At 36.8% G+C, this 12486-nt stretch overlaps 1 protein-coding gene across 1 annotated transcript; it reads left to right on the forward strand.

The window, feature by feature from the left end:
- The first annotated feature begins 274 nt into the window (after positions 1-274).
- Positions 275-12087, forward strand: LOC139034191 (RPA-related protein RADX-like). The gene is made up of 3 exons (XM_070464626.1): positions 275-1154; positions 10068-10210; positions 11882-12087. The coding sequence occupies exons 1-3, from the start codon at positions 512-514 to the stop codon at positions 12077-12079; spliced, it is 984 nt and encodes a 327-aa protein (XP_070320727.1). The 5' UTR covers positions 275-511; the 3' UTR covers positions 12080-12087.
- The last annotated feature ends 399 nt before the right edge of the window (positions 12088-12486 follow it).

A 12486-nucleotide genomic window follows, 5' to 3' on the forward strand; every position in this document is an offset into this window, starting at 1 on the left:
TGGCCCCACGGGACTTCCCTGGTGGCTCAGATGGTAAAGATTCTGCCACAGGCCCCGCCCCCCAAACACTGAGCTTTGACTACTTGCTTCTGGCTTCCAGCCAGGTTCTCTTCACCATGGCGTCTCGGCACCCTCCCTACTAGAAGAGTCACGAGGGCTCCTCCCCTCCCTCTGGGTTCTTAGCTTTGGAAACCATGGCGACCAGCGCTTTTCCCGCTTCTCCAATCCGGGCATCCCAGCCGGCTCTAAATTAGAGAACCCGCCGCGCAACCGCGTATGTTACTGCCTAGTAATAGTTCCTGGGATACAGAAGCCCGCCTGGCGAGGGGCAGGGCCAGAGAGCCGAAGCACACACGCGTAAAGTCTTTGTAGCTTCGCGACGGGGTGGAGCCTTACCAGCCCCCTGGGGCCGAGTAAAGTTTACGGCTCGCGCTCGCGGTTTCTTATTCTTTTAGCTTCGGACCTGGCAAGCTGACTTTTTAAAGCTAAGAGGGTACGCAGTCACCCCGCAATGTCTGGTGAGTCGGGTCAGCCTCAGGCTGGCCCATCCCGGGCTGGGGTCGATATGCTGCACCCTGAGAGAAATCAGACTCGGGTCCCGGGAGGTGTGATCCGAAGGGTCGATGCCTTAGGGCGCCAGTCCTGGATCCAAAAGGTTCTTGAGCAAGTAATAGACTCACCTCGCCAGTGGGTCACCCCATCGGAGGTGGTTCCTGTCGCAGTTTTGGCCGTCCAGAGATACCTGTTAGAGGATGAGCCACGCGACGTGGAACCTAAACTTCCGCTTTACTGCTTTGATGTGACAATCTCGGACGGGGTGTACCAGGAGAAGTGCTACCTGGACCCCAGCCTGAATTCTCTCGTGTATAAAAATATTCTCAAAGTTGGCATAGAAATGAGAATTTCCAGAGTCTCGTGCATTTACAACGAGAAAAGAGTAGGCCAGGGAATCTTGTGCATAGATAACATTCTCTGTGGGGAGTTGCTGGAATCTGTTTCTCTAGAAACTCCCTTCAGAAATAGTGCGCACCAAGAGGTCCCCGAGAGACCTTTAAGAGGTGGAAAAAGTCATTACCTGCCCCTGTGGAATAACGAAGATCCGTATGGAGATATCTGGCTAAACAATAAGCAACCAGAGGAGCACAATTTTAACAGTAAGTAATTGAAGGGAACGCCAGAGGGGTTAAAAAATAGTTTTTAGGAATTCGCTTTAATGGAAAAGGAAACGAAGGTGTTTGGTTCTTGTTAATTATAAGCCAGGAGTGGTAAGAGACAAGCTTTGCAGGATGACGGAGAGACGGTCGCTTAATGAAATTTGCACAGCTTGTGTCTTGGGTTGATTGTAAAAAGGGGCCATTTCGGCAAGTGTCTCGCATGCGGTTTAAATTTAATCTGACAGACGTAGTCTCCTTGCAGTCAGTGTTCCTCATGTGTTTGTTACATGTTTGACGGAGTAAAATTCATTTTAGTTCTATTCCCATTCCAGTCGTGGAAGTAGTACTTTGTGTTGGTTGGAAAGATTTGAATTCTGGATAAAAGTTGTAAAAATTTGGGGTTTGCCTTTTTTTGATTCAAAAAAGGATGTTCCGTGATTTATTCCTTAGTTTACATTTAATGAAATGCCATTTTTATACCGTTAACTGTAGCAGTTACATAAATACTGTTTTTGGAATGTGTGATTTTTGTGGGAAAGCTTGAAATTCTCATTTTTGTGTTTATTACTTACCACGAAGAAAACTAATCTAAGTTGAGTTTCATAAGAAGAAAGTTAACCTGATAATGCTGGCTCCTTAGTCATCAGCCACTGCGCTAAAATACATTTTTATCTATAAGAGATGGAAATGAGCAGAATTATAGGTATGTAGGTATATGGAAAGGGGAAGAAATAAAGTGCAAAAAATAAAGGCGAAAGTACTGGAGCGATAAAGATAATTTTCTGCATTTAACTGCTTTTCAGGTTTTTTTTTCTAAACACTGCAGTAGTAATGCTATGATGTGTAACAGCAGCAGACTTGAAAGTGAAAAGATAATTGGGACGAAAATATGCAATTAAAGTAATATCCAGTTATAAGAAAGAGAAGATGGCTGTAGAAATGTGTAGCTAAGGATGATTTAAAAAACTTAAACTTTAAAAACAAGATATTTCAGGGATGAAATAATGGAATGACTTTTTTTTAATCTCAAGCATGGAATAAGGCAGTAGTACATTACTACTCTGTTGAATATTATTTTTAGAATTGAATGTACAGATGAAAAATTGGTGCTCTGGAAGAACTGAGAATAATAATTTGTAAAAAGTTATTTCTCTGATTATGAAAGTAATATTTATTATTTAAACAATATTTTTATTGCAAAAGTCAAGGTCCATGTGCTAAAAAATCCAAACTTTATATTTAAAAGTGCTCAGGGCTGGTGCACTGGGATGACCCAGAGGGATGGGATGGGGAGGGAGGTGGGGGGGGGGGGGTTCAGGATGGGGAACACATGTAAATCCATGGCTGATTCATGTCAATGTATGGCAAAAAACACTACAATATTGTAAAGTAATTAGCCTCCAACTAATAAAAATAAAGGGAAAAAATTTTTTTAGTTAAAAAAATAAAAAATTTCCAGAAAGTTAAAGAAAAAAAAGTATATTAAAAGTGTAAGATCCAAGTACAGTAAAGTGCTAATGACAAATCTAGAAGTATTGGTGTTCTTTCAGGTTTGTTGTATGTTTGAAGTTTTTAATAATAAAATGTTTGGATGGAGTAAAAGACCCTTCTTACCTCCTCTTATGGCTTCAACTTTCCACTCAAAATGGGGAAAAATGATTATATTACATTTTATGATTTTTTATTTCTACTTCTCTCAAGTGTCTTTAACATACATCTTTTTATACACTTTTCTATAGTGGGGGTGTACCATAATTTATATAATCATGCCCATTTTAATGGGTAATTTATAGTTTTAGGCAGTTATTAGTTTTTCAGTTTTAGATCCAGTGCTGAACCTCATTAGGATATGCCTGTGTTTGTTTACTATGTTCAAGTATTTCTGTTAAATGGATGGCTTCCTAGCCGTGAAATTACTGGGTTAAAGAGTATTTGAATTTTTAAATGAATATTGACAAAGTGGTTTCTGAAAAGGTGGGTTCTTGCCTGGAGAATCCCAGGGATGGGGGAGCCTGGTGGGCTGCCATCTATAGGGTCACACAGAGTCGGACATGACTGAAGCGACTTAGCAGCAGCAGCAGCAACATATTTAGTAGAGTGCCCATTTCCCCACTTTATACTATTGTTTTTAATTGCACGTTTTTTAAATTAATTTATAGGATTTCTTTGCTAAGGGCAGTAAGTTTTTACCTGCTGTATATTGCAAGTTATTTTCTCCCACTCTGTCCCTCTTAGATTTTGTTGTGTGATTTTGTGCTTTTTAAACTTTTCTATTCGGTATACTGTGTACACAGTAAAATAGAAAAATCTTAAAAATACAACTATATATATATATATGTAACCGTCCCCCTAGATCAAGATACGGAGCATTTCAGGAACCCCAAAAGTCTTCCTCTTCTGGTTCAGTACCCTATTCCAAAAGTAAACCATAATACTTAAGAGACAGCTTTTTAAAATGCGAGTTAGGAGAATTCCCTGGTAGTCTAGTTGCTAGGACGCCGCTTCCACTGTCCAGGTCCAGGGTTCCATCCCTGGTCAGGGACCTAAGATCCTAAAAGCAGAGGGTGCGGGCAAAAAAAAATGAAGTTAGATTGTGCCACTCTCCTGCCTAAACCCCTCCCCAGGGCTCCCCATTGCACTTAGACAAACATCTAGACCGCCTACCGGGATCCATGTGGCCCTATGGCGGATGCAAACTCTTTCTGTAAAGAGATAGTAAATCTTTTTGTCTTTTTGAGACCTATGGTTTCTGCTGCAGCTTTTAAACTTTGCCGTTGTTTATGGAAAGCAACACAGAAAATATGTAAATGTATGGGTTATTTTATTAACAGATCCTGGCAGCAGGCTGTATTTGTACTGAGGACCACAGTTTGCGGAGCCCTGCTGTACACAACTGCAGCCTTCCTTACTGCTCTCCTCCGCTATTTTGTTTCAGCATGCCGGCCGCCATTTTTCCACCCCGCCCAGCAGCCGCCATTTTAATTTTTTTTTCCCCCTGCCGTTTTCGGCTCAGACGGTTAAGAGTCTGCCTGCAATGCAGGAGACACAGGTTCAATCCCTGGGTCAGGAAGATCTCCTGGAGGAACTGGCAACCCACTCCCAGTATTCTTGCCTGGAGAATAACATGGACAGAGGAGCCTGGTGGGCTACAGTCCATGGGGTCGCAAAGAGTCTGACATGACTGAGCGACTAACACAATCTTTCAACATCCAAGCTTTATTCTGCTGCAGGGACTTTGTCCCTGCTTTTTCCTCTTTTTGGAAAGTTCCTTCCCATCCTCAGGTTTCAACTCAAATAAAACATTTTAAAAGGGTTATTTAAATATGTATTCCCCCCCAAAAATATGTATTCCCTCCCCTTTTATTGTTATTATGTGTGTGAGTCGCTCAGTCGTGTCCAACTCTTTTGCAACCCCATGGGGTATAGCCTGCCAGTCTCTTGTCCATGGGATTCTCCAGGCAAGAATACTGGGGTGGGTTGCCATTTCCTTCTCCAGGGGATTTTCCTGACCCAGGGATCGAACCCTGGTCTTCTGCACTGCAGGCAGACTCTTTACCGTCTGAGCCACCAGGGGAAGTAAAGAGTCCGCCTGCAATGCGGGAGATGCAAGAGATCTGGGTTCAATGCTTGGTTCGGGAAGATCCCCTAGAGAAGGAAATGGTTACCCACTCCAGTATTCTTGCTTGGAGAATCCCATAGACAGAGGAACCTGGAGGGCTACAGTCCACAGCATCACAAAGAGTGGGACACGACTGAACAACTAACACCTTATTGTTATTACATCACTGTAACAGAATTGATAACACTCAGAAATTATTTTGTTTTCTTTCTCCTCCCTCTAATTTATAAGATCCTTGGGGGTAAGCACTCATGTTTTTGTTTTGTTTTTTTCTCACTGCTGTGGTCTTATTTTTCTTATAGCCAGGAAAATGTGTGGCACATAGTAGGCAGTTGAGAAGTGTTCACTGAATAAAGGAATGAATGAAATAGATTACATTCATAGGTTTTCTGATGTTGAACCACTACTGTTTCTACTTGGTCATGCTTGTTATTGTTATATCTTTATATATTCAAGTGAATTTGATCCATAAGTTTTGTTAAATTTTAGGAAAGTACTATTTCAGATCAATTTTGATATATAATTAATATTAGTCTAATAGAATGAGTTAGGAAGCTTGCCTGTTTTTCTGCACTTAGAGAAATAATGTGTTCATTGAAGGTTTGGTGGAATTTACCCCTAAAACTACTTGAACCTGGGACCTTGGGTGAGCTTTGGGAGTTGGGAAAATGATTCCTTTTCAATTTTTGAGAAAGTAGTAAAACCAGTAACGCTTCTTTTGAGTGCATTTTTGAGAGTTGATATTTCACTAGAAAATCTCATTTCACCTAAATCTCAAAGTTGTACATAATCTACATGGTTTAATCTCTATCTTGTCAGTTACATCCCCTGATATGTTCCTAATGTTCAAGTCTTCACCCTTTTTTGTGATCAGCCTTGCCAGAGGTTTGTCTAGTTTCTTGTTATTCAAAAATAAGACTTTTAGCTTTACTAATTAAAAGTCTATATCAGGGAGATGTTTCTACTTTATTTGTACTGTCCTCTTTAATTATTTTTACATCCTTTGTTCATTTTTTATTTTTATTTTTGGTAGTTCCTTCTAGAGTTAAATGCTTGGTTTATTTATTCCCTTCTTTATTTCTTCCAAAAGCTTTAACAGTTCTGAAATTTCACACAGTTACTGTTTTGGCTGTATACCCCAGGTTTTGAAGTATAGAGCTTTTATTATTACTCATATTTTCTGATTTTAAATTTGTTTTCTGTTTACCCTGAAAAGTTTGTAAAAAGTTTACTTATTAGCTATGCAGTTCCTTGTTATACCAGGTTTTAAATTTTTTAATTAAAACATTCCATATCCTTATTTTAAAATCTATTTTATTTGCCCATTTCTTTGAGAAGAATGTTGACTTCTCTTTATGAAGGTGACTTTGTTCCTCTTTGCTTATATTTCTAAAAGATTTAGGTTTAGATGTTTCCATAATACGTAAAGTTTCATAATGAGTATATCTTGGTGGATTTTACTCTTTAACAGTATAGGATTTCTCTTAGTCCCTTTTTGCATCAAATCATATTTTGTCTAATAGTACTGTTTACCACTTCCATGGTCTTTTAGTTAGCATTCAGAGCCATGATTCTCAAACCTAAGTGGGCATCCACATCACCTCAAAGTGAAAGTGAAAGTTGCTCAGTCGTGTCTGACTTTTTGCTACCCCAGGGACTGACTATACAGTCCATGGAATTCTTCAGGCCAGAATACTGGAGTGGGTAGCTTTTCCCGTCTCCAGGAGATGTTCTCAACCCAGGGATCGAACCCAGGTCTCCCGCATTACAAGAGGATTCTTTACCAGCTGAACCACAAGGGAAGGCCAAGAATACTGGAGTGGGTAGCCTATCCCTTCTCCAGCAGATCTTCCCACTGCAGAACCCTGGTCTCCTGCATTGCAGGCGGATTCTTTACCAATGAGCTATGAGGGAAGCCATGTGACCTCAGAAATTCAGATTGCTGGATCCTGCCACCAGTTTATGATTCTCAGTACATCTGCCCTGGAATTTACATTTCTAACACATTGATTCTGCTGGTGCAAAGGCCACACTTTGATAACCACTGGCTTAGTGTATATTTCTTTGCTCATCACTTTATTTCCATTTTTTAAAAAATGGTTTTTGCCATACATTCACATGAATCAGCCATGGGTGTACATGTGTTCCCCATCCTGACCCTCCCTACCACCTCCCTCCCATCCCATCTCAGGGTCATCCCCCTGCACCAGCCCTGAGCACCCTGCCTCATGCATCGAACCTGGACTGGCGATCTATTTCACATATAATAATATACATGTTTCAATGCTATTCTCTCAAATCATCCTTGTTTTAGGTTTCTCTGTATAGCTAAGATTTTTCTTTTTTACCCAAACAAATTCTTTTTCTTTCAAGAGATGAAGTTAATCAAGTTAAATTTTATGTAATTAATGATGGTTGTACCTATTCTTGCAGTCCTACTTTATTATATGCCATGCATTATTTTTTTAACTATTTGAAAACTTTTTTATCCTAGTGATTTAGGAGTAATATATTTTTATTCTCTTCAACATTTTAGCATAATTATATGAACTTGCATTTTATGTCAATCTCCAGAATTATTTAGAGTTTATAATATTCTCCTGAACAAGACATTTGGGACTCTACTTAATCATGATGCATTTTGGCATACTGCTACATTGGATTTAAAAGTATTTGATTTAGGATTTTGCCATCATAAATGTTTTGGATTTTTAGTTCTCTTTATTACATTTGTTATAGTTTTTAAGATTTATCTAAGTTTATCAAATGAATTGGTACAATTTTTATATCTACTGTGCTCTAAAACAACTGAAGAGAAAGCTATTCTTTAAAAATTGTTAACCATGTGAATCTGGTGCAGTTTGGAAGGTCATTATTAGGAACTTTTTCATTTTCTTCCATGGTTATTGATCTGTTGCAGTGTTCTTCTGTTCTGTGGGGCAGCGATATTGGTAATTCATATGTTCTAGAAGATTGTCAGTTTCACTGCTGTTTTCATGTTTAGTGCTATATAATCATATAATCTTTAAAATGATTTTCTCTATGTTTATAGGTGATCACATTCTGGGTGTTATCTTTTTGTTTGCTTTCTTCCTGATTGCACTTATAAGGTTTTACCTTTTTATTAATTTTTCCAGGGAATTGGACTTACCAATCATACTGTTTTCTAATTCATTATTTTCGGTTTTTATCTTTATTCCTCTCTATATTCCTTAGATTTATTCTTTTGAAGCAGTTTTCAATGTAATAATAATAATAATATTAAGGTTTTATTTTCTTTTTTTAAACTCTCCTTCTGAAGTATAGAGTGGAGTTTTCCAGAGGCTGCATGTCAAGGACATTGAAACAGACTGAATAAATGCCAAAGAAAATATGATTTATCCAGCTGTATTCTTTTAAGCTAGATACTGAAGAGATCTGCAAAAATGTAAAACAATACCACTCTTCCCACTACATTTGGTTTTGAACAATGTAGTCATTTTTCAAAAATACATCTTTCTACTATGTATAAGAGATTTATTATTTTTGTTTTAAAGGAATTAATAAATATTTTTATTTCTTAGTTTTACTACATAATATGGTAAGTATTGGTAAATATTACCCACATAAACAGAAGCTTATTGAGGTCTTCAGTAATTTTTTAAGACTATAAGGCGGTCCTGCGACCACCAAGTTTGAAAAACACTATTGCATTGTTTACTAATTTTTTATATTGAATATGTAGTTTATTATTTTCATTCTTTCTTTTGATAAAGAATCCACTTATTTCTATGAATTTACATGGATTACCCGTTGTCTTTGTATAACCTGTAATTTCTTTTTAGATTTGAGAGACATGTATATTCTATGAAGTTAATGAGGTTTTTTTTGTTGTTGTTGTTATTTTTACCCAATCTGGGAAAACGTTCTCCAGGCAGATGTCTGATCATGGCTGTCTGGACTCAACTGTAGCAGAAATAGTAGCTCTTACAACTCTGGTTTTATAAAAGTATGTAGCTTTTGAATTTATTCCACTTGTAAAGGAGGAGTATGTGCCTTCATTGGTCAAAAGTGTTCCACATACACTCTAGGTAATTCAGAGGTGAGCTATAATTTGTTTCACCATATTAAAAAGGAAATTACTAATTGTGTCAGATCAAATACTAGTCTCTGTGATCCTGGACTAGTAATGTTTTGGGAGAATCTGGAGGGAAATTTATACAAGATACCTAATACTGAAAATGGGGGTGGGTATTAATGGTAATCTTGTAATTATAAAAGGCCATTTAAACTCATACTGAAAACAAATTACAAGAATACTTTTAATACCAAAGTTGAGTTGGTGATACATTATATAAATAAAAATGGAAGTGGAGGATGCCTTAGAGAAATAAATGAAATGTTTGAACAAATACAAGTTCAGGTTTTAAAAGCTGGGACTGTAGGCTATGAGAGCAAAATGTGGAAAAAATTGCAGATGGAATCCCTCTTAGCCCAAGGAAGAATAAAATTAGAAATACAAATTAATCTTTTAAAGATGATGAATAGCTTTTAAACAGTTTTTGCGCTTACCAACAGGCTTGGAGATTAAAACATTTCCAAATAAATTATATGGCATATAAAAATGTAATAAGTGCCATTGGTATGTAGAAAAATAAAATGGGATGGAGATAAGTAAGGGGATCAGTTTTCTACGGGGGGGTTAGAGCTAGCATCACTAAGAAAGTGACCTTTGAGCAAAACTTGAAGGAGAAAATGTCATTCAGATGTCTAAGAGAAAGACATTCCAGACCCAGGGAACAGCAAGTGCAAAGGTACAGACAGGACCATGTCTGGAATGTTTGGGGAAAATTGAACTTACACATATGAGACTAAGGTGAGGGCAATAAAGAAATATATTATGAAAATTCTATAAATTAAATGTGTAAGTGCTTAGTAGTGGGAAAATATTTCATGGTGTTGAGTTTTTTCTTAAGGAAGGTAAGTTTTGATCCAAGTCTTCCAGGAAGTAATTACACAGTTTGACAAGTTAGAGAGTATTATAGATGGACAATTCCAACCAAATGTGTTAGTTAACATAGGTATTTACCTATATTCCAGTCACATAGTAAATCATGGGTGTGTGTGTGTGTGTGTGTGTGTGTGTATCTAACCATTATTATTAAGGATACTGTTTATTGCTAAGTTTTGTATGAGAAGTATATAGACTGGCTTAGCTGGTGAGGAGTTGATTTGGGTCTGATCTGGCTACCATTTTTAACTAATAAAATAGAATTTTGAAATCACTATGACATTTTTTCTTTTTTGTATTCTAGATACCAAAATAATTTCCCTTTCTCACCTTGAGATGACCTGGTCTAATAGAAAGAGTTTTCCTGCATTGCTTGTGAGAATTTTGCATAAATCAAAACTGCGATACTATGGAAAACCCAATAAAAAGATGATCGAGCCATACCAGGTATGAATACTGATAAGATGTTATATGTTAATTTGTCAATCATAAATTATAACTTGCAGACCTGATATATTCATTAGGATAATTTATATTTAAATAAAATGTTAAAAGTTCAACTTAGTAATGTAAATAATGAACATAAGTATATATTTCAGGGTATTTTTCTGTGTAGTTTTCTTATACAAAAAGGAATTATTTCTGTATTAGTGCTCTTTAGTTCCCTTGATCCAGCTAGTCTCCTTCACACCTTTTTCTGTATCTTCAACATTTTCCTTTTTTACTGAGATTTCTATACCAGCATATAAATATTAGTAATAGTAATATATAGTCTGTGTGGGCATGCTCAGTTTTTTCAGTTGTGTCCAACTCTTTGCAACCCCATGAACTGTAGTCCTCTGTCCATGAAATTTTCCCGGTAAGAATACTGGAGTGGGTTGTCATGCCTTCCTCCAGGAGATCTTCTTGACCCAGGGATCAAACCTGTGTCACCTGCATCTCCTACATTGCAGGCAGATTCTTTACCACTGAGCCACCATGGAAGCCCAGATATATAGTCTAGTCTTCCATTTTAAAAAAGGGAAAAAAAATCGTTGACATCAGGACGCCTGTATTCTCTCTCTCCTTCAGGCAAGCTCCTTGAAGAAGTAGTCTACACTAGTTCTTTTCACTGTCTTTCCTCGTGTTTACTTATCAACACAATTAATTGGGCTCTTTTCTTCAGTTGGTCACTCACTATAGAGACCTTAATTATCAAATCTGACACTTTTCTGTTATCTTGTCTCTGTGCATATGATGCTGATTTCTGTCCCATTTTTTTTAAACTTAACATTTTACTGTATTTCCACATTATCAAAAATTATTTTGAGTGCTTTGCTAAGCTTTTGTAATAAAAGTTATACATACTTCTAGGGAATTTGCGAAGTGTATAAAGATATATAAAGCTGATAAATAATATCAACCCAAATCCTACCACTCAGTGAGAATCACTGTTAATAATAGTGTTTTATTTCCCTGTTTTGTATGTATAGATCATATATATACATACATGTATGTATCTCTCATATATGCATGTCTGTGATAGCATATGTATGTCATATATACCACATCTGTGTGTATATGTATTCCTATCATGTATTTGTTGTCATTTAGTTACCAAATCATTTCCAAATCTTTGCGATCCCATGAACTATAGCCTGCCAGGCTCCTCTGTCCATGGGATTTCCTAGGCAAGAATACTGGAGTGTGTTGCCATTTCCTTCTCCAGGGGATCTTCCTGACCCAGGGATCAAACCCATGTCTCCTGCATTGGCAGGTAGATTCTTTATCACTGAGCCACTAAGGGAAGTCCCCTATCATATATTGCATATAACTATGTCATAGATCATAGTAAATTTTCTTACAAAATGGGAATCATAGTATATATAATATTTTGTATCATTTAACATTTTCTTAGGTATTTTCTCACATTACTAAAAGTTCTTCATTCATAACTTTTCATCATTACAGAGTCTCTCATATTACATCATAAATTACTCAGTGGATCTCCTGTAATTTTGCTTCCTCATTCTTTTTTTTTCTCATTCTTAAAAAATAAAATTTGAACACCATGTAGGTAAAAGTAACAAACATGCGTTTATTAAGTAAAATATGCTTTTACTCTTGTTTTTTTCGTAGACCTCTTTGGAAGTTGCTGACAGCTCAGGCACAGTGTCCGTGATTATGTGGAATACCCTGTGTCCTGAGTGGTACAAAAGTCTGCATGTTGGTTTAGTTCTTCTGCTTCAAGATTATTCTGTTAAAAAGAGTTATCCATTCAGGATGCAGCCTCTTCCTGTGGATCCACAGATCAAACTAATTTCTACAATGGGTTAAGTATTCAGTGACTTTGTTATTTTATCAGTATTTTGTTTGTATAAATTAGCAAAGTACCATGTCAAAAGACCTTAAAAGTTACTGAAGTTGTTAGAATCTGACAAACCTTTAAATTCTTTTATCCATAAAAAAATTTGAGCAATCACTTAATAAGTATATTCATTTGTTAAGGAGAAGCATCTGAGATATTTATTACTGATTAATGAATGAGTGCCACTTTGGATTTACTTATTTTTCTTTTCTTTCATTTTTTTGTATTAAAATACTAAATTAGTGACTTGAATATAGGTTTTGTTATTTCAAGGTGCCATTTCAAAGGGCTTTTGTCAACATTCTATTTTGAAATAATTTCAAACTTAAACAGAAGTTGAAAGAATAGTATAAAGGACTCCTGTATACCCTTCACA

The sequence above is a fragment of the Odocoileus virginianus genome, unplaced genomic scaffold (assembly GCF_023699985.2).
Source record: "Odocoileus virginianus isolate 20LAN1187 ecotype Illinois unplaced genomic scaffold, Ovbor_1.2 Unplaced_Contig_37, whole genome shotgun sequence".
Taxonomy (NCBI): domain Eukaryota; kingdom Metazoa; phylum Chordata; class Mammalia; order Artiodactyla; family Cervidae; genus Odocoileus; species Odocoileus virginianus.

Bases quoted from the DNA above. Each gene is read 5' to 3' on its own strand.
- LOC139034191 (XM_070464626.1), top strand. From the start codon at position 512: ATGTCTGGTGAGTCGGGTCAGCCTCAGGCTGGCCCATCCCGGGCTGGG. The intron at 1,155-10,067 runs GTAAGTAATTGA...TTTGTATTCTAG, and splicing joins AGAGGAGCACAATTTTAACA to ATACCAAAATAATTTCCCTT. The intron at 10,211-11,881 runs GTATGAATACTG...TTTTTTTCGTAG, and splicing joins AGATGATCGAGCCATACCAG to ACCTCTTTGGAAGTTGCTGA.